This window comes from Balaenoptera ricei, chromosome 17 (genome assembly GCF_028023285.1).
Source record: "Balaenoptera ricei isolate mBalRic1 chromosome 17, mBalRic1.hap2, whole genome shotgun sequence".
Classification (NCBI taxonomy): domain Eukaryota; kingdom Metazoa; phylum Chordata; class Mammalia; order Artiodactyla; family Balaenopteridae; genus Balaenoptera; species Balaenoptera ricei.
Window position 1 is genome coordinate 15,241,519 of NC_082655.1, and position 21,666 is coordinate 15,263,184.

At 48.6% G+C, this 21,666-nt stretch overlaps 1 protein-coding gene across 12 annotated transcripts in view; it reads left to right on the forward strand.

Annotated features, from left to right (window-relative positions):
- The first annotated feature begins 3,733 nt into the window (after window positions 1-3,733).
- MTSS1 (MTSS I-BAR domain containing 1) overlaps window positions 3,734-21,666 on the forward strand; it is a 164,257-nt gene continuing 146,324 nt past the window's right edge. For 10 of the 12 annotated variants that reach the window (XM_059902140.1, XM_059902141.1, XM_059902146.1 and 7 more), the window contains exon 1: window positions 3,734-4,356. In XM_059902140.1, the coding sequence (XP_059758123.1) occupies window positions 4,285-4,356 (72 nt within the window). In that variant the 5' untranslated portion in view covers window positions 3,734-4,284. The remainder of the gene's footprint in view (window positions 4,357-21,666) is intronic. The other 2 variants (XM_059902144.1, XM_059902151.1) reach the window with 1 other exon arrangement.

The window sequence follows — 21,666 nt, forward strand, 5'->3', positions numbered from 1 at the left end:
TGGGAGCTGCTTCGGGAAGGTTTCATTGCCTCCCAAACTCTCCTTCCCAAGATCATGGGAGTTGAAATTCCTTTAGTAAAGATTCATTACTTTGGGTTCCTCCACCTAAGAGCTATTAAAAAACAAAGCAAATACTCCTGGGAAGAATTGCATATTAATCAAATCTTTTTTTTTTCCTCTTTAAATTTATTTAATTATTTTTGGCTGCATTGGGTCTCAGTTGCTGCGCGTGGGCTTTCTCTAGTTGCGGAGAGCGGGGGCTACTCTTTGTTGCCGTGCGTGGGCTTCTCATTGCGGTGGCTTCTCTTGTTGCGGAGCACGGGCTCTAGGCGTGCGGGCTTCAGTAGTTGTGGCTCGTGGGCTCTAGAGCGCAGGCTCAGTAGTTCTGCAGCATGTGGGATCTTCCCGGACCAGGGCTCGAACCTGTGTACCCTTCATTGGTAGGCAGATTCTTAACCACTGCGCCACCAGGGAAGTCCCTGTTATTCGAATCTTGATGTCTGCCCAGTGAGTGCTGGGTGTTTCGAAAGGAGGAAAAGTTAGAGAGATGCTCAAACATGGGGAAAGAATGTAACGTAGGGGCTGTAAATCTGACCTTGTCATTTTTCTGCTCAAAATCCCTCCATTCACCAGACTCACTTTGTTAAAAACGCCAAGTGTCATCCCACCTCTAGGCCTTTCCTGCCTCATGGAACACTCCCAGACTCCCCCTCAAGGTGGTTTTGGACACTTCACTTACTCATGAAGGAGAAGGGCCTGCCTCTCAGGCCCGAGGCCAGTGTAAAGCCAAAGAATAAGGAGGCAAGAGAGGTGAGCTTTGGCAAGCATTGCTAGGGTTGGGGGTTTGGGGCATCTAAACGCAGGCATGTGGCAGGAAAGCAGGACACAACATCCTTGGGCTAGGGCATGGGGCCCCTATCCCAGGAGGGTTGGAGATTGGGTAGAAGGGACACCTCAGGCATGGGAGTCAGAAAACCAGAGTTAGAGTTCTGCCTGTCACTTTCCAACAGTAAAATGAAGGCTGGGAAGACAACCTCCTTCTCAAGGCTGTGGGGAGGATTAGATATAATACAGGTAAAACACCTAGACTGTATACAGTAGGCCCTTAGCAATGTCAGTGGGACAGCATGCCAAAATTATAGGCTTGCGTCATGCGCTGTAGGACCAGGGCTGGAATGAACCTTGACCTGGTCCCTACATCTTTTTAAAATTTTATTTCATTGTGATAAGAACACAACATTTGACCTACCCTCTTGACAAATTTTAAGGTATGCAATATGGCATTGTTAATTATAAGCACAATGTTGTACAGCAGATCTCTAGAACTTGTTCATCTTGTGTAATTAAGACTTCATGACCACTGATTAGAAATTCCCCTATCCCCTCACCCCCAGCTCCTGGCGACCACCATTCTACTCTCTCTGATTCTGTGAGCTTGACTATTTTAAATACTTCATATAAGTGGAATCGTGCAGTATTTGTCCTGTGACTGGCTCATTTCACTTAGCATAATGTCCTCAAGATTCATCCATGTTGTTCTATACCACAGGATTTCCTTCTTTTTTAAGGCTAATATATCATTGTATGTATAGACCACATTTTCTTTATCCATTCATCTGCCATGGATATTTAGGTTGTTCCCACATCTTGGCTATTGTGTATCGTGCTGCAATGAATCTATTTCTGTTGATGAGATTTATTGAGTGCTTTTTACTATAGGCCAGGAACTGGTATAAGTGCTTTATGTATATTAGTGCAGGGAACACTCACAACAACCCTATGAGGTAGATGCTATCTTTATCCCCATTTATAGATGAAGAAACTGAGGCCGACTTAGTATGGGCCATACCGTTAGTGGGTTTTAAACTGGGGGTTGAACCCAGGCCATTTGGCTCTACAAGCAGTGATCCTGATCACTATAATACCGAGAGTATTAAAATCACAATAATGATAATGATTAAGAGCAAACTATGTGTCAAGCACTGTTACTGGCAAGGTGAAGATGAGACTTATGCATCCAAATGACCAGCAGCGTTGCCCAAGAGAACAGTTAATTCCAGAAGTAACACTCTTCATGATTTGGAGGAGAGGGATGGAGAGGTGGGCTGTGGTTAAGAGTAGGGCAGAGTGGCCCAGGGGAAAATTATCTTCCACAGCTGTGATATTTAGCTCCATGCATCTCTTTGGTTCATGCAGTTTTCAAAGCCAGACCCTTTCCTATTACGGAGTCTGATACAAGTCTCTACAGCATTTTGCACATGGTTTCTTTTCTTACTACCCCCAGCTATTTCCCTTTGTCCTGCTTTGTGCTTCAAAGGGTCAGCTGGTCCCCAAACAGGTGCTGGCTTTTCAATGTCCTTTTTAAAGGGTCATACAAAGTAAGCCAGCATCACAGTGTACACTATACCTCCTTGGTCTGTACTTGTTTTAACAGCTCTAGATTGCATTGGATTTGGGGGTGGTAGCAGAGTACCAGGGACTTATTGGGTTGCAGACACCTAAATACCTAAGCTTTTTCTTTTGTTCTAAAACCACATGCTGTGAAGCTAAGTCGTCTGCACCCTGTGTTTGGGAAGTTGTTTCAAGATGGGTCTGGGACATAAGCGCAATGAGCTTTGGGAGAAGATTAGCACTCTTTGTGGTCTAGCAGCAAGAAGTAAAACCAGGACCAGCTTGTTGTACTTTATCTGGTGGATTTGGATTAGTTCCAGGCAGCCAGTGGCTGGAAAATTCTTGAGAACTGGGTCTCACTCCTCCGAGTCTCATCAGAATAAGGAGACACTAGCACAGAACCTGGTCAAGGGAACAGCCCAGAGTTGGGGGCTTATGTTTTAAGGTCTTTAAAAAGCTGCTCATTTGATTCCCTTCCTCCTTGCCTATTTGATGTTGATCTAAATGAGAGGTCCGGCTGTGCAGTTAGGCGGTGGAGCTGGGAAAATAAACTACCAGCCCCCAAATCAACCTGGGCCCATTTGTGCTATTTTCAGGTGAAACCTCCCAACAGGGCTCTCTGTAGTGACACCACCACCCGGTGCCCTCAGCGCGCCTGAAAAACAACCGTCCAAAGTCACGGGCAGTCAGCAATCTCCATAAACTGATGAACAGTACACGGAAGCTCTAATGTCATTTATTTTGCAATGGCAAAATCAATCCACTGTCCCAGCATCCTGCAACTTTATTGAACTCGGCATCCCGCTGCGGGATACGTCGCCGAACTCTCCTTAATTACATATTTGGCTGTTTGCAATCGTGACTCGGCGCTGCAGTCCTGATATCAGAACGGGCCTCGACTCAGAAGCCTGCAGTAGTAGCGGCAGTAGCGGCAGCAGCGACAGTTTTCCCGCCCTACCGAGCGCTCCCTAGTTGCGAGGTACTGCGCTAAGCGTGCCACCGTGCGAGTCCCGGGGGTCGGCGGCTGCACCCTTCGCGCTGGGCGGTCGCAGCCATTGTGGGGTGGGCACTCGCCTAGCCGCGTGCTGACACGCCCTCTCGGCTCAGCAACCCGCGGCCGAGATGGGGGGGGGGTGCTCGCGGAGGAGGCTCGCGCGGGGGTTGAATCCCCCCCCTCACCACCGCCCGCGTGCCTGCCTGCTCCTCTCTGCAGCCGGCGCCCCACGCGCCTCGCGGGCACGCGCTTCCAGCCCCGCCCGCGTGCGGCGGACGCACGGGCCCGGGCGCGCGGCGTCCCCGCGCCTCCGCGGCGGACGCACGGCCGCGAGCGCGCGTGCGCCCCCGCGAACGTCCCGGGGAGCCGAGCAGGAGCGAGCGCCGGGGCCGGGCGCGCAGGACTGAAAAGGAGGCGGCGGCCGCGGCTGTGAGCAACAGATCCGGGCTCCGCGAGCAGACCCGCTCTGCTGTTGGGCGATTTTTTTGTTTGTTTGTTTAATTTCAAAGACATTTATTAAATTAGAAAATCTTGCATTTTTAAATGGCGCTGGCCCTGGGTCAGCGGGTGGTTTTCTCTGCTTCAAGATGGGCTTTGCCGTTTCTGTCGTCGGCACCAGTGGTGGCCTGATTGTCAGTCTTCTCCGGGCATTTTTAAGGCCAGGAGCTGAGCGCTGCATGTAGGCGCCCTACAGAGCGGTTTGGCTTTTAAAATTATTTTTCTTATTTTGGGCAGAGAACAGTCGATTCTCGGGCATTTCGTCCTCTTTGGAGAAGAGGCTGCGAGTCGGCGGCGGGTCGCTCGGAGGCTGAAATTCCTCCCGGGGTGAGTGATCCTCGGCCCCGCGCACAGTCCAGGCAGCCCCGAGTGTGTGTCCTGTCCCTGACGACGCCGGGAAAATGGAGGCTGTGATTGAGAAGGAATGCAGCGCGCTCGGAGGCCTCTTCCAGACCATCATCAGCGACATGAAGGTAGGACGCTGGGGGCGCGGCTGCGGCGGCGGCCGCCGCGCACTGACCTCGCCGCGGGGCTTCGCCTCCGCCCTGGGCCAGCCGCCCGGCCCTTGCCTGCGCCGTGGCCTCCGGCCACCTGCGGCAGCGCTCCGGCCCGGCTGTCACCTGCTCACCGGGGCGCCGCTCCGGGCTCTGCTGGGTCACCGGGCGGGCGGCTTTTCTGGGGGTATATGATGCCTCCTGACCTCTCCCCGCTCATTGTCCCAGGGGACGGCACCATCTCGTTTCCCTGGGGGCCCAGGGCCCCGGCTCCAAGTTTTCCATTGTCTGTCGCTGGACGGAGTGTCCGCGACCCGCGGAGGCTGGATGCCTGGGCGGACACCTGATTCCCTGGGGGTACAGGGCGGGGGCTCTTCCCAGCCGTGGGAAGGAGCCCCCCGGCCCGAGAGACTGGGAGGGACCTCCCTCTCCCTTGCTGGCTTTCAGGTCCACCTGGGGGAGATCTGAGCAAATTAGGTATTAATTAGGCTCTTCCAAAGCTGGCGAAGGCGTGCGTGCCTCCCCTCGGCCCTCCCCCGGGGCGCGGAGCAGAAGTTCCCAGAGCAGTTTTGCGGGGACCCCACTTCCCCTGGCTGCGGCTCCCAGCCTGAGGTCCAGACTGGGGCACCTTAAACAACTGTATCCCCTAGCCACCCAACACAAACAGACTCCAGGTTTTCTCTTGGAAGGATTGTGGAGACTCTGTGTGTGTGTCCGCCCGCGCGCGGGCGCCCGTGTGTGTGATGGGGGCGGGGAACAACACCCTGGCATTTTCCTGCAAGGGTGGGACTGGGGAGAACCTGATCTTTTGGATGTGGATTTTCTGTGCACAGAGATAGACCAGGGCCCTGTGTTACTAATCCAAAGGAAATGTATACGAGCGAGCTGGCTGGAGGTGGGAATTGGGGGCGGTGGGGGGATTTTTTTTCATGTGTATTTAGGGAGCTTCTCTTTGGCTGTAGCCCAGCCCCAGTTTGCCTCAACAGATCCGGGGAGGTGGTGTTTAATTGAAAGCTCGACTTCCAAAACGAGTGGGCAGGTTTGGAAAGCTGTGCAGCGAGTGGGTGTGGACAGCCCCTCTTCAGCCGCTGCCTCGGCGCCTGCAGGAGCTTTTGTCTGTTGAAGTGTAAGGTTTGGAGAGGGTTCGGCCTCGGAGATGGACTTTGGGAAGGAATGCTCAGCGGTCATGGCCTGTTTCCCCCTCTTAGAACCAACTGCCACCTCACCCGGGGTGAACTTTTTCCAAGGTGCCTCCGTCCTGGTCTTTTCCATTTTGAAATCCTTATCCAGAGCCTGTGCCTTTTGTCAGAAATTGACATTCGTGTAGCCTTATCTGCAGCGGGACCCTGCTTGCCCAGGAATGCCTCTAATCCAGCCCCTTGGAATTAGATGGATTATTCCCTGTTCAAAGACAGCCCTTTCATTCCTTTGCCCCCAATCCACATTGAATAATTGAAGTGCTCTTTTGAGACAAAGCTTGGTGTTCCCTCTGTAGACTCTGGGGTATTTCTTGTTAACTGAAATTCTATAGGCCTTATAATCAAACAGGATTTGGTTTGAGGCACACGTGTGTTCTGATCACCAGGGGAAGAATTCGAGATGGGTTGGGAGAGCTGCTTGTGTTTTTTTGGAGGGGAGAAATGGATGTTTCCAGTCCCTCTGTAGAAACAAGAACCCAGTGACCTAACCCATCGGCCCACTGCAGTCCCAGAGTGTTCACATCTGGAGTTTTTTCCTCGCTCTTTGTTCCTTAATCCAGAATCTAGGCTCAGTTCTTCCAATGTACAGGTTTGAACCCAAAGCCCTTCAGAAAGTAACTCACTTGAAGGTAGACCCTAATGCTTGCTACCTGCCATCCCGGGACTGTCCTGCAGCACTTTCTGCCTGAGGCATTTGTGGGTGCTAAGGTGGCATGCTTCTCCCTCCCCAAGATTCCAGTTAAAAATACTTATTTAATGCCCTTTCAGTGCTGGATCTATAGTTTGTGGTTCCTGAGTTCTTTCCCTTTGAATTGAGTTGGGTTTGTTCAACATCCTGTTGGGAAGACATTTATTTTAAAGGTTTATTTTGTTTTGGCAGTCAAAGATTTTTAAAGCGAAGTGGAGTGGAAGATGAAAACATGCCTTGGGGTCTGCAGAATTTCAGACTTTTGGGGAATAGAGAGATAAGAAGGAAAAAGAGATGGGGGGTTGTCTAATTTCCAAGATTGTTTATGCTTAAGACAGTGTTTTCATGGAGTTTTCTTTTTAAAAGGCTTCTTCGTGGAGTAGATGGCAGTGACATTTTAAAAGGGAATTTTAAAATTTGGGCATATAGGATAAGCAGTGTATAGTATGCTTACGCATGGAGTTGCCAGCAACAAAAGTCAATTTTTAATATCTGAAATGGGCTGTCTTTCTAAGGACCTGCTTATCCTCCTTTTCACTTCCTTGAACTCCCATGATAGGTTTATGATGCCTTTGGTTCCCTTTCTGTTTGCTATGAAGGACACATGGAAATGTTGGAAACCCATTTGGAATGCCATCTTCAGAACATTTTTAGGTTATTTGCTCAGAAGTGTTGTTGGGGGTGGGGGAGAAAGGGTAAGGAAAACTTTTTTTTTTTTTAAAGTAGCATTTGATTCTCCAAAATGTACAGCAGCACAGGAAGGGAGTCAATTTCCTCTTTGGAGAAAAAAAAAAAAAAGAAAACAGCAAAAAATGGAGTAATTTCAAGGCCTAGCACCATCCATCTTCCCAAACCAAAGAACCTCAAGACATGGAAAAGCTGGAGAGGATTCTTTCTGCATTCTTCTAATGATCTTTCATCTGGCTAAGTCCTGGGCTGTCAGGGTGTGTGTTTTATCCTTTTCAGGGGGTCGGGTGCAGTGAAGAAACCCTCACTTTTCTTCCATTGGGATCCTGCAGCAGCTGTTAAATAACTTATTGATTCCTTGATGAGGGGAAACCCTGTGGTTTTTTCCTTTCTTCCATCCTACTCTGGTGGTCACTAATGAATGGTGGTGTGCAAAATCGCTTACTGGCTGCCCTTCCACCATCCACATAAATCAGGTTGTCTGGAGTGAGCTGGTCCCAAAGGGAAGGGGAGACTAGGGATTCATGTGGCTGGAGGCAAGGGCCCATCGCCAGTTTGTTTAGGGGACGGTAGCTTGGAAGTGACTGTGGAAGCCCAGATGACTGACTTCTGATGTTTAAGCACTGTTGACTGCATTAAGGAGATCCTGGAATCTTTTTGGACTTTCTCTCCAAGTCCTGGGAAAGACAGGCTAATGCTTCAAACAGCAGATTTGTGCCATTACTTTTTCTTTTTTAAAACTTGAGCTGTAATTAATATATAACATTAGTTTCAGGTGTACAACATGCTGATTTGATATTTGTACTTTTAAATTTTTTTAGTTAAGTAATTGAACCAGCATGTAGAATTCAGTGATGTTTGGAGAGCTTTTAAGACCAGAAGACCCTGGCCAAACTTGAGGGTAGCTCAGCCTGTAGATGTCTGTCTTCTTTTAATAACTAACTTAGTTTAAAAAAAAACAGTTGGACGCTAAAATCAAATATTTTCCTCAGCCTTGTTGCTCAAGAATCGGCATGTCAGGAGCTGCATTGGGCCTGATGCAGGGAGAACTTTGTACTAGGTTGGAGAGTGTGTTCGGGGTTGTATAATGTGACTGGGGGTGAAAAAAATACCCAAGCACACCTTGAATTCTCCACCCCACGTCTCACTTTAGGCAGGGGTGTCCTGTTACCAGCACCTGTGCCGAGCAGAATAGGGGCCTTGTTCAGTTTTCCTCCACTGCCCCCCACCTCTGTTTGCCACCAGTATCCTCTCTCCTAAGTTCTGCCTAAAATTAGACCTGCTGAAGGGACTTCTTGAATTCCATGGAAATCTTTTGTGGTTCAAAGACATGTCATGATATTTTTCCTTACTTATCACAAGATCAAGAATGTGGGCAGTGGATCCAGCACTGGATAATGATTTCAGGGTTTTTTTTTCACCTCTACTGTTTTGCTTTGGCTTTGGGGTTCCTGTCAGACAAGAGGTTCACTTCCTCGGTGTTTATTGAGGGCCTGCTGTGTGGAAGGCCTTTTGCTGGGCTATGAGGAGCCAAAGATCCACAAGGGCTGCCCTTGGAGAGTTGCTTGTCCAGTTCAATTCAATATGGCAGGAAGGGCTGGTAGTCCAACCTGGGGAGGGGCATCGGTCATCCCCTGCAGGCCTTCCTTTTGACTTTTCAAAAAAAAAAAAAAAAAGGGGTTTTCTCTAGGAAGATAGTGAAAACCCAGCCATGGCCTCCACCAGTGGCCAGGTGCTCTGAGGGAGGCGGGCTGCTCTGTAAACGGTGACACACAAAGGTAGACAAGCAAAGCCCTTGTAAAGTACAGATGGGCCCCATGTTGCCTTTTCTCTTAGCAAATGGCTGTGTTTGTCCAGGCTTTTACAGCTTCCTCAGTTTAGGCCTGTGGGAGAAGAAGGAGAAGTGAAGATGTCATAAAACCAGCAGCAGGGAACTGCCCAGAATGGTGCCTATTCAGAGATTTAGGGCCTATTCTCTGTAGATCAATCTTTGGGGGCTTTTAGGTGCAAATCTTGTTGTCGAGGTTTGGAAAGAAGTCATTTTTTTTGGTCTTGGCTTGAGTGTCTCTGTGGGGAAAATCCCTTGTATGTCATATTTAACCAAATTGTTTAGAACTTGTTGTTTGATGCTGTGAACGTTTACGTTCTAAGATCCTAGTTGGTAATGCCCCAGATGGAGAGAGAAGGCCATTCCTAGTCACGGTTTGCATGGAAGGTAGGCTGAGTTTGAATTTTGCCCGGTTCAGCTATCACTTAGTTCTTTCTGAGAGTAACGTGAACTCAGTGACATTGCAAGCACCGAGCTTGGTATCAGCAAGCCAAGATACAGGATTCCCAGTTAAATTTGAATTTCAGAGAAACAGTGAACAATTTTTTAGTACAAGTATGTCCCACCCACACTCTGCTGCTGACCTCTTGGCCTTCGAACTCTTTTGCCTCTTGAGGGAGGGAAAAGGAAAAAGTTAAAACAATGTCTGTCAATTTGGCCAGCTCACTTGAGGTTGTTAAAACGCTTGGAGGGTGAAAAGGTTGAAACTATTGATCCATTAGGTGCTTTATCTGTAATTTTCATCTAGGCTTTTTCCATCTTCCTAGGGACGGTCGAGAGCTGGCCAGATTCCTTCTGTAGCAAGACCATTTAGATGTTCAGATCGGGTATGGAAAAATGAGATCATTTTGAGTTTGCCATTACTTCTTGGAACTGCCTTCAGGACACTTTCCCCTAAAACCCACACCTTTGCAAAACCCACACCTTTGCAAAAACAAAGAAATACCTCTCCCTGAACCAAACAAAAGCCAAAGGACAGATTCAGCTGCCTAGGACAGCAGACAGTATGCATTTGGGACTCCTGAAACGGAACTGACTGATGCCTGAAGCCGTTTAACTCAGATTTGCAGATTGCACTGCCGATTGGGCCTTATTAAGTAGCAAACCAGAGAGACAAATGGAATAAATTAATTGGATGAGCATTGAGGAAGCCCATTGTATTTGACTGCCAAGGTTCTCCCTCGAATGAGCTGGAGACTGCAGAAGGTTGCATCTGAGTGTGTGTCACGCGCGCGCACGTGTGTGCGCCCGTGACACACACACACACACACACACACACACACACATATACACGTATGCATATACAACCCCCCTCCAAAAGCAAAACCAAAATCCACCCGGCGTTGATTCCAGAGCAGCCCACGCATTATTAATTCCCCCCCCCCCCCTTAGCCTAGGGAAGACCTTGGTATGGGGCTGTGTCGTCTGCCGCTTCCCAATTTAAGATGCTCTTGGTGCCACCTGGTCCGTGGTAGGTGCTCTGTAATCATTGCATGTAGTGAAGAGGGGGCAGCAAGGGACTCGGTGAGAATCTACTGTGTGCCAGGATTTCCCGTCATCCTCACCATCATCCCCACTTTACAGATGAGAACACTGAGGCTTGAAGAGAGTCGGTAATTCGTTTAATGCCGTGGTGAGGTGGGCTGGCATTCAGACCTTGGTTTATTTGACCTTAAAGCTGGAGCTCTTTAGAGCATGCCTAAGGTAGAGAGGGGGCTGTGGATTTATTTCCACAGCATTTCACTTGCCTGAGTCTTGCAGGAGGCCCAAGGAAGGAATCAAGGTCACATCTCTGTGCCTGCAGCCTGGAGGTGTGAGCCTGAGCTGAGATGCTGGGAGAACTCTGGGGGTGGGGGTGGTGCGCAGCTCCCATCTGGCTGTCACTTTTGTGGAAATGGTTTAATTTGTGATGTATCGACATATTGTGGCTTCCTTCCTTCTCCCACTTACCAATCTTCTCTGACAGACAACCTGCCTTTCCCCTCTCCTCTCCTTCCCCTGGGTGCGCAGAGAGGAAAGTCACCTCCATCCTTGGCTTCTGTCCTTGTCCCCATACAAAGCACCTGCAGTCTTCTCCGTGACTGGCCAGAGGGCTGCCTTTGTATATCTGGGGAGCCCATTGGTCCCTAAGGTTGGGTGACTATGCCCATCTGTCCCCCTAATTATATGAATTAAATAAGTTCACCCGGAGTTCAGTGACTCCTCAAAGAGAACTCCTTGCCTTGAACTCATTTTGTGTCCAGCCCTGGAACACTCTTGTAAAAGGGCTTTCCGTATTTAATTATTTCCCGGTCACCCTCGAGTTGGGTTGAGTCGATTGAGCCATTGCAAGACTGTGTTTGGGGAAGTTGATGGAATTGCCAAAAAACCTCCTTTCTGTGCTGATTTCTTGGCATATACGACCTTGGTCATAGTTTCTAAGTGGTTTTTCTTTTCCTGTCTAGTTTAAGTGGGTGGAAAAAAAAAATCAATGGGGTGCCTTTTGAGCTGTGTGTTTTTGTATTTGCTTTCTTCCCCTCGAAGAATTTGGACAGCAGTGAAAGTATTAGCTTGGTCAGCACCAGCCACCTCCCGAATCTTGGAGGTGGATGACGGGTTTGGTGGATGGCAGCTTTTGCCTGGGCCTCCCTTCCCTGCCACCTCCCACAGACAGGGGTCTCCAGGGTCCCGGAGGAGTGGGTCTGGCTGGAGGAGGAAGAGGCAGTTCTGGGCAGGTGTGCCCGTTTTGGTAGAATGGGCGTGGTCACAGGGATGAGCGCATTGAATTCCCTGGGAGCCATAAGACACTGATGCCTGGACCCTATTCCTCAGAGGGTCTGATTCAGTGCTTCTGGAGTACATCCTGGACATTAGGATTTTTAAAAGCACCCCCAGCTATACACAGTTTAAGCACCCTCAGCGTGTTTTCTCGATCTTGCCTAAGTCTGAGTAAAAGCATCTTTACGTGGTCACACAGCAATGAGAATATGCTTAACACTACTGGGCTTCAGGATGGTAAATTTTATGTGTATTTACTACAGTTAATAAAAATAAGAATAAATTTATAGTGAAACAACGTTGAAGTGAACAAATTGGAAAATAACAAGAGAAAAATCACCTTTAGAATCCTTGGCTGTTTTTAGTTGATCTGTAATAGTCCTGTCCAACATGATTTTCTACAGTCATGGAAATTGTCAGATACATTAGCCACTAGCCACATGTGACTTTTGAGCACTTGAAGTGTGGCTAGTGCAACCGAGGAACTGATTTTTAAATTTTATTTACTTGTAATTTGTTTAAGTTTAAATAGTCATATGTGACTAGTGGCTACCATATTGGACAGTGCAGATCTATAACATACCACCTAAGTAAAAACAGTGTGCTTGCTCGGCCACACAGCTTCCTGCCCACATTCTATTTCCTCCTGGCCACATCACTGCCCCTAAACCCCTCCTGTAGAAATTTTGGAGCTACTGCTGAGCTTGGAGTCAGAGAGGTCTGGTTTTAAATCCTGTGGGCAAATTTCTTCATCTCTCTGAGCCTCATTTTCCTTTTCTGTAAAATGGGTCTCATAAAGTACCCATCTTATAGGGTTGTTGGGGGGATTCTGAAATGAGATGGTACTTGTAAAGGGTTTCGCACAGTGCCTGGATACATGCACTCACATGTTAGCTGCTGTTGTTCTTCTGTCTTGCAGATTTGGGAATGAAGTATGCTGAAGTTTTGAAATCAGTAATTATCTCCACCACTTCTTAGGGCAAACATGACCCCACCCTTTACTGAGCTGTATTTAGAGCTTGCAGTGAAGTTGCAGGAAATGGAGAAGTTGAGTTTTTTTTTTCTTGCTAAGTAAATCACTGCTGAGTTCATTATAACCTCATCTGGCTCAGCAGGGCCTATTGGCATTTCTCTATTTGCAAACCCTCTGTCTGTATATAAAGGCAGGGAAGGGCTGGGTACCTGGCTGAGGTCCTCAGGGTGTTTAATTTAATGCGTAAAAAAAAAAAAACCTTGTAGAGATGTTTACACCAGTGTATGGGGAGACTGAGTTGCTTCATAAGGGCCATCTTTTTCTGTTCACCTTGTTTGAGTCACCCCTTCTTTTTCTGGAGTGACTACCAGGAGAAGTGCCTCATTTGCCTCTAGTCTGCCTTTTAGCAGCAGCTTTGTACTGGCTTCTGTCCCTTCCCAAGACTTGGCCATATTTGGGTTCTTCCTACCTGCCTAGTTGCTGATTATGGGCCACCTGTGACTTGGCCCAGCAGAGTGGCCTGCTCTGTGCCCAGTGTCTCCCAGCCTGGATTCCCTGGGTTCTTTGAACACATCCTGTGCTACTCATTGTTGCTGTTTGTCCCGCTTGGAAGAGCTTCTCTGCCGTTTTTGGCATTATTGAAATCTTTCTCATCCTTCAAGGCCTCACCAGAAAGTTACCTCATTTCTGTACCCTCCTCTGCCTACCAGGTCAGATGCCCTTGGGCATTTTTCCAAGTTCATGTTGATTCTACCTAGTACTTATTACCTTCTACCTTAAGTGGTTGCCCTTGGGCTTTGAAGCCTGGCTCTGCCACTTCCTAGCTCTATTACTCTGGGCAAGTTACTCTTGTTCCTTGAGACTTAATTTTCTTACCTTTAAAATGGGTAGAGTAATACTCTCCTATTAAAGTTGTGGAGGATTAAAAGAGAAAATATATGTAAAGGGCTTAGCACAAAATGAATGCTGAATAAAACTCTCTTATGTATCTATCTGAGCCACCCTAGTAATTTCCAGCAGAGTACCCTGCTGACAGCAGCACTCAGATGTTTCAGAAAATATAAGAAACCTATATCTTCGCTTTGATAATGCAATAAAGACAAGAGTGAAATGCTTTTCAGCTTTCAGCTTGTAAATAATTTGAGAGAACACAGTACACATATTCAACAAATATGATGACTGCTCTGTGCCAGGCACTGCTGGGGATTAGAGATACACCTATGACCTTGCCCGAAAATTGTTTAGTCTAGGGGAGGAACAGACAAGTAACTAGAAATCAGTGTGATCTGTGCCATGAGAGATGTCAGCACAAGATTTTGACGGGGGCCTGGGGAAGCCCTCTGATTCTCATTTGGAGTAGGAGGACAGAATCAGGGGGAGGCTTTTGATACAGGTGACCCCCAAGCTGAGACCTGAGTTTTATTTTACTTATTTAACAAGCATTTTTATGGTACAACCAGGCACTATTCTAGTGCTTTACAAAGACTCTTAATCCTCCCAACAACCCAATGACGTAGTTATTCAATACTAGTCCATCTATCAGTGAGGGACTTACTGCTATAATTCCCATTTTACAGATGGGGAAACTGAGGCGCAGAACAGTTAAGCCATTTGCCCCCATCTTAAAACTATCGAGAGGTACAACTGGGAGTTGAGCCCAGGTAGTCTGGCTCCAGAGTCTGTGCCCTTAATCCACGGTGCTGAGCTGTGTCTCACAGCATTTTAGGATTTCCTTTTCAGATTCCATAATGGGTGTATGTTATCAATTGCTTTGAAGATTATTCTACCTATAGCTTTAGGACTCAGGATGAACCAGAAAAAGCAAGAAAAATCTAGGCTGTCCTCTGAGCTGCTTCAGGAGGCTCAGGAGGCCTCCCTTTATTTCAAGAGGAGTTGGACCGGCCAGCGACATGAAGTTGTTGGGCGGTGGACTCAGCCAGGGGCCGCTGATTAGTCAGCAGAGGAAAGTATGTGGGGGGCAGGCGGGGTGTGGTTCCCAAGGGTCTGACACAGTTGTCCGAGGTGACAACCACATGACACATGTTTGTTTTGCTGGAGAAACCCCCTCTGTCAGGGTCGCCCCAGTAATGGCTCTGCAACCTACAGGACTGCACCTCAGGAAAGGGGGCTGTGTGTAGTAGGAGGCTGGAAAGGCTTCGAGATTAGTTCACAGGGAGACCTCAGTTTCGCTTCTGAGGCCCGGCTTGCCCCAGCCCGGCCGGCAGCTCTGGCAGCTGAGCAGGAGGCCATTAAGGAAGTCTTTGAGTTTGGTTTAATGGTCCCTCTTTGTTTTGAAGTGATTGTTTACTGAACCTTCAAAGCCAGCTCTCCAGCAGGATGTGATCTGGGGCCTGGATAATTGGATGAAGCACCCCAATAGGAAGCAAGTAGCGGGGAGCAGGGCCAGGAGTAGCTAGCTGATGGCCAGGCCCTTGGCGTCCGGGCACTGGGAGGCTCTGAGCTGCTGCTGGGCGACGGGGGTCATCTTGCAACCAGGAGTAGACCTGAAGCAAGGGTCCCCTGGAACCTGTCCTCTTTGATGTTGTGCCGGCCTTAATTAGGGACACCCTAATTAAATCACCAAGGAGAGAGCTTTCCTCTACATTTAGCATAAAGCATTAGCAAATGTTTTGAGAGCATTTCATGAGGGATTACTTCTCCAAGATTATGCAAGTAATAGAAAGTTAATGAAAGGAAAACTAAAACCTCAAGTAAGTAAAAAATAAAAGTCACCCATAACCACTTGATTACAAAGTGGGTTATGGACACACGTTTAGATGAAGGCTCTTGCGGCCTGTGCCCTGCCAGAAGTTTCTTTTTCCACTTAGCTTTTCACTTGTGCTTTCTGTGCATGTAATTAGAAGCCAGGTCAGTTTTAATGGCTGTGTGGTGGTCCATTGTTTTGTTTGTTTGTAGTTAATTCATTTAGTTGACACGTATTTGAGGACCTGCCATGTGCCAAGTTCTGTGTTAAGTGCTAGGGATACAGCAGTAAGTAAAATGGACGCAAATCTCTGCCCTCTTGGAACTTACATTCTAGTGGAGAGGGGGTGGGGGTCTGGGACAGACAGACTGAATAAGTAAATTGTGTTATATTTTAGAAGGATATGTGCAATGGGAAAAAATAAAGCAGGCCCAGTGTGGCAGTTTTTAAATAAGGAAGGCCTCACAGAGAAGCATTTGACATTTGAGCAACAGCTTATGAAGTATGTGGATATTAGAGAAATAATGAATGTTCCAGACAAGGGAAGAACATGTGCAAAGGCCCTGAGGTGGGAGCCAGTTACATACTGATTTGTGATTAGGCTGTGTCCAGTTTTTCACTAATTATAAGCAGCACTCCAGTGAATATATCCTTGTAGCTACACATTGATTTACACTGGTGGTTTCCCCAGAAGGATTTATCCTGGGTCAAAGGTACATACTTTCATGGCTCTTGAAACCCATTGCCAAATGCCTTTCAGAAAATGTGTATCAGTTCACATTCCCATGTGCAAGTGCTTATCACCAGCGATTACTTCTGAAGGAGCAAGGTCTGAACATCAGGACAGAGAAATTGCAGAGGCCACAGCATCCAAGACTTCAGAGGGTTGTGGCATCTTATCTAGAGCGATAATTCTCAAATCTGTATGTGATTGTAGCCATCAGAGCATGAGTGTCCCCTGGGGAATGTGTTAAATGCAGACCCCTGGGCCCCACCCCCAGAGATTCTGATTGTGCAGATCTGGGGTGGGGCTCAGGCATCTGCAGTTTTAGCAGACATTCCCCAGTGGTGAGTCTCTGGGAGGTCGTGCGGGGAGTGTACCATGAGTAAGTAGAAGTGGGGGTGGCTCTTGGGCCACCCTGAGCCACCAAGAGCCTCCTCTGCAGCTCATGAGGTGAGTAGGAAGGATCTCCCTGCTCTTCCCACCCCATCCCCGCCCCCCAGATCACACCCTCCTGGGATGTGTTCCAGGGGAACAAAATGACTCTCATGTCTGAATGTAGCATAGGCTTCTATACTTCCTATCCTTTGCTAATTCTCTTTCTTCTGCAGGGAATGCTTCCTCCTGTCCTTCTTTCTTTCCTTCCTCTTGGCCCAGAAAATTCCCTTTTGTCCTTTAAGGCCTCGGTGAGGAATCACCCCCCTCCAGAAATTTGCACCAACCCCACCTTCCAGTGCTTTATATCTGGAGTGTGGCGCTCTCCGAAGGCTTTGGGATTGGTGGCTTACACAGCAGCATTCCTCAACACTCTGGCCTGTTTTAATCCCCACCCGGTGCCTGTGCATAGTAGGTGCTCATTAAATGTCCGAGTCAGGGTGGCTGGCCTTGTATGTTGACTCATTAAAATAGCAGTTGCTGGCATTTCTGGAGTTCTAAGTGCTAGTCATCTTTATCTGCCCTCGTATTCTTTCACTTACTCTCGTTACCATCCTTTGAGGTGGGAACTACCGTGGGTATCATTTACAGATGAAGACGAGCGGCAATGGATAACTGAGTCACTTAGGGTCCCCAGTGGGGAGATCTGAAGTTGGGCAGCCTGACTCCACCCACTAGACCACACTGATCCTTTTAGACACTGGATTAGACTGCCCATCAGGGCCCTCTATCCAGGCAAAGAGAAGGACATTCAGTGGAAAGACACTAAAAAAGGGCAGTGACTATAGAAGTAACAAACACAGCCCTTTTTCGTGGTACCCACCCGGGTGTCATTCCTAATAGCCCGGCTGGGATTTGGGGCTTGTGGAGTTCAGTGGAAGGGGAAATCTGTTTAGTGGAAGGTGGCAGTGCCCACGAAGTGTGCACAGAGCCGTAAGGTCCTTTTCACAGGCATATTTATTGCTGGTGAGCTTGAGTAGGTGGGTGAGGGTGGGCGTGCAAGGAGGCAACCACTGATTATCCGAGTGGCTGCCATCCACTTGATGGACACGGGTAATTAGTGGATTAGGCAAGCCCCAATCAGAAAATAAAAGCCCAGGAATGGTTTTTATGATGGATGGGCTTACTTAGCGCCTTTCATCAGAGGATCTTGGGCGCCCTTCATCTTGTAGGTTGGGGTGGGGAAAGATGGCTTTGGGGACAGAGCTGTGACAGGCACCCACTTATGGAAGCTGCAGATTCCTGCCTTGTGCTTCAAGAAGCATGGAGTCCAGAGGCACTCCTGCTTTGGTCAGAAACTTCTTCTTGAAGCTTTGCTTTTCGTTTCCCTGAAGCCTGAGGTCACTAAGGGGTGACCCTAGAAGAAGGAGAGGGATGATGTGGACTGCGTTCCTCACACTCACCCTGGGGAGGGACCCGGTGGCAGGGCTGGTGGCAGCAGCCTATAGAGATGCTCCAGACAGGCTGTCCGACCTCCTGGTAGAAGCAGATCAGTTCTGGTATCCACAGGAAACCTGAAGACTTAACAGAATTATCCATAATCACACCGCTAATGATGGTGACTGAACATTTCCCGTGCATTTCTATCAGACGTTTTTTGCACAAAGAGCTTTTCTTTGTTTTGTGTTTTCTTTTTCACATGGTTGAGAATCTTGACCATTCCTAGGTCGACATTACAGCTTGTCCAGCGCCTTTGCAGTTGTAATCGGGGTTTATGTGTTTGGAGCCCTTGCTCTCCACTTTACTTTGTCTGGGCTCCTACTGAACCCAGTATAAAGCAGGACCCAGCCTGCCTACTGAGCGGCTTTCTGCAGCCCTGGGACTGGGCCGGGAGGCTGGGTCTGTGCATCTTGCTGCTTGCACGTCGCAGAATCAGGGCAGTGCTTGGGCCACAAAGTCGGGCAGATTTAGGATCAAGTTTCAGCCTAGACCACTAGGACGCAACCTTCCTGGTCCTTGGTTTCTTCAGCTGTGAGATAATTAGCAGCACCTGCCTCACTGGGTTTTCGTGAACACGTAGTAAGTGTGTGTATCAAGCTGTGCTCCTCCGAGTGTGGTCTGTGGACCAGCAGCCTCGGCATTACTCAGATCAAACAGGCAACACACAGGCCCCATCTCAGACCAAGGGAATCAGGACCTGCGTTTCTGCAAGATCCCCAGGTGATGGATATGAAAGTTAACATTGGAGAAACGCTGATGTATGTATCGGGCATCTAACAACTGTTTAGAACATGGTGATGCTTAATGATGATGGTGGTGACAGTGATGCTTGTCAAGGTGAAGAGAAGGGCTTGGGAGATGACCTGTCCAGTCGTATATCCAACACTTGGATTCTCATCAGCCATAACCACTGGTGAGCCAGCCTCTGTCTGGAACTTTTGAGCTGGAACCCGACTCCCTATAGCCTGTCGGCGCTGGTCCCTGTTTCATTCTCAGCTGAGCCGAATTCTACCTCCTCGTGAGCGTCCCCTCCAGTCTCTGGCTCCTCTCAAACGGTCCCTTCTCTAACCAAGGCTCCCGGCTCTTCTCTGATCCCCGAGTGGCAGCACTGGTGTCTAATTCCCTCAGCTGTCCCCTGAGGTTCTGCTGTCACAGCGGGCGGGGCTGGGAGAGGCAGTTGCTGCATTATTTATGGGGCATCGTTAACCAGCCGGGCTGATGAGTTACACACAGTTTATTCTTCTGTGCTGTGTGTGGGATGCCGTCCCAGGCCTCTGTTTAATACAAAACAAAGCAAAGCAAAAGAGAGCCCCAAGTCAGCATGACCACTGGCTGAGCCCTGTACTCGGGTCAGGCAGGTGGGCTGCCCAGCCGTCTGGCTGTGGGGAAAGCAGAGGAGAGGACAGGAACTCGGGGGTGTTCTTGGAGCTCAACCTGGAGGCGAGGCAGGGCAGGCCACCTGCATATTTGCTTAGGTGGCCACCACACTCTTGGGGAGTCGACGGAGATCAGGTGGTCTTTCTCCCTCAGAAGTAAGAGAGTAACTTCATTCTCCTGCCCACTTCCCCAAGGGACCAGGCTGCCGTCAGGTATGTGATGCGGTAGCCAGGTTCTCTTGTCACCATGCTGGTTTGGGATTTATGTCACTCGCCATCTGGATGAAGGCCCCATTTGTAGTTCAACCCTGGATCTTGCCCTGGATGGCCGCCCATGGTCACCTTGTCCGTCCTTCCATCTCCTGCTTCTCCCAGCATATATGTGCCACTCCAGTGTCCCTTGGAGGAGCCCACTTGCGCTGTTTCTGCTTCCCTGTCTTTGTTCCTCTTACCGGAAATGCTTTTCCTTCCTCCCTCCATTTTTCTGTCCTCGAGCCCACAGTTCAGCGGGGGAGACTCAGGCTCAGAGATGGCTAACTGCATGATATGAGGGAAGCAGGTGGGTCCCAGGATACTCTGCAAAAGGTGACATTTGAGCTGGGTGGTGACGGCTGAGTAGGAGTTTTCCAGATTGCTGAATCCCCCTGGAGGTTAGAAGAGAGAACAGCCTTCAGGGGGGGCTGTGTGGTGGGCGCCCCGTCTGGTGGCTGCAGAGTTAGAGCCCGTCTTCGGGGAAGCCCCATCTCTCTCCCTGTAGGGAAGTGGAGACGGTCAGGCAGCTTGATGCAGAGTCCTCCACGTGCTTGTAAACACACCAGCTTTGACGGGGAACTCTTCCATTCTCCCAGAACCCTGTGTGATCTGAGTTCTATTCTCAGCAAACTGCCAGGGCTTCACAACCTCCCTGCCCCCCTCTCCAAAGAAATTCAGGGGGTTCCAGAGGGAGGAGAGCCTGTTTCCCTTCACCTGTGACTTTGCACTTGGCAGAACCCAGGCGCTCAGTGGGAGTCTTATTTTCGTTGACTTTGGTATGTCTGGAAAGCTGTGAAACCTTTCCGTGTTCTCGGGTGAACTCCGCAGTGGGGTCTGTGTTGAGGCTTTCTCATAGCTCTGGGGATGCATGGTGAATAGCGCCCGCCAGACACACAGCCTCAGGAGACAGCTTTCTGGGACTTCTTGGTGGGCGGTGCAGATTAGAAAATTAAGGACCACATTGACTTGCTTTCTAAAAGGGTTCTCAGCGCACACAGTGTCTCGACTGGCAAATTTCTTCTGAAATTTGAGTCTGCTCCCCTTTACCCAGCCTTGTCGTCTAGAACAACCCAGCGCTTTTTCTCTCAATTACCTTTTTATCTTCCTACGAGTGCCTTCTCCCTCCTTCCTCACTTCCTCCAAGCTTTTGAATTTTTGTAGTAAAACTTTCAGGTGGGTAGAAACTTTTTGTTTTTCCTTGAAAGAAACTTTAAAAAAAAAAATCTGAAACAACCCAACATCACCTTGCCTTTAAATTTTAATAACATTTATACACTTAAAAAAAATTTCTCAACAAGGAGGTTTTTGTCTTCTGTTCTTAGAAGTTCTTTTTTTTTTTTTTTTTAAAGAATCCATTAAATTATATATTGCCTAAAACAGGTGGGCCTGACACTCTTTGAGAGACTGTCAAATATCATCAAGTGGGGAGAGAGCTGCGGTTGGCAGCCTTCTTCTGGCTGAGTGGGTGTTCGTAGGCGGAGAGCTGGGTGCTGTACCCCCTAACTGGAGCGGGGACCCTCCTTTTGTTGCTAATTTGGTAAAGACTGGAATGAGGCTCCCAATGGGGGCAGATAAGTCGTTTTTAAAGTGGTTTGAGCAGCTGTTTTCAGGCACATTCATCTGCGGTTTAAGTACTCCACCTGCCATGTACTTGGGAACGGCAGAGACATTGACACTGTGTGTCCCACTGCCTTGCTCTGTGTCTGCTTTAACTATGGTGAACTCATAGCGAGATGCACAGTCTGAACTGTACTTAGGAGTAAGAATTAGGGATCCCAGCCTGGGTGGACCATCTGACCTTGAGAGTTTTAAACATCTCTCCCAGCATCCCGAAGGAGATTCCTGGGAGCCTGCAGACGCTTGGATCAATCCTGTCAAAGGTTATTGAACACTTACTGAGTGCCTGGCACTGCTCTGAGCCCTTTAGATGTCTGACTTCATTTCTTCCTCATACCAACCCTGGGCAGTGGTGACTTACCCAGGCAGAGGTCGGATGACCTGCCCGATGTCCCATGGCAGACGGGAAAGCTAGGATTCTAGCCAGGAGATGGGCCCCTGGAGTTTGTGTTCCTTATTCCTTCCCAACATTCTTTCAGTGTTCCGTGATGTCAGTGTTCAATAACAGTGATGGAGTTATGCATCTTTTTTGTTGATCATTATAAGAAACTGGCCTGAGAGGTCAAGTGACTTACCCCCCATAATTTACTGCCAGGGCTGTGGCGAGAACTC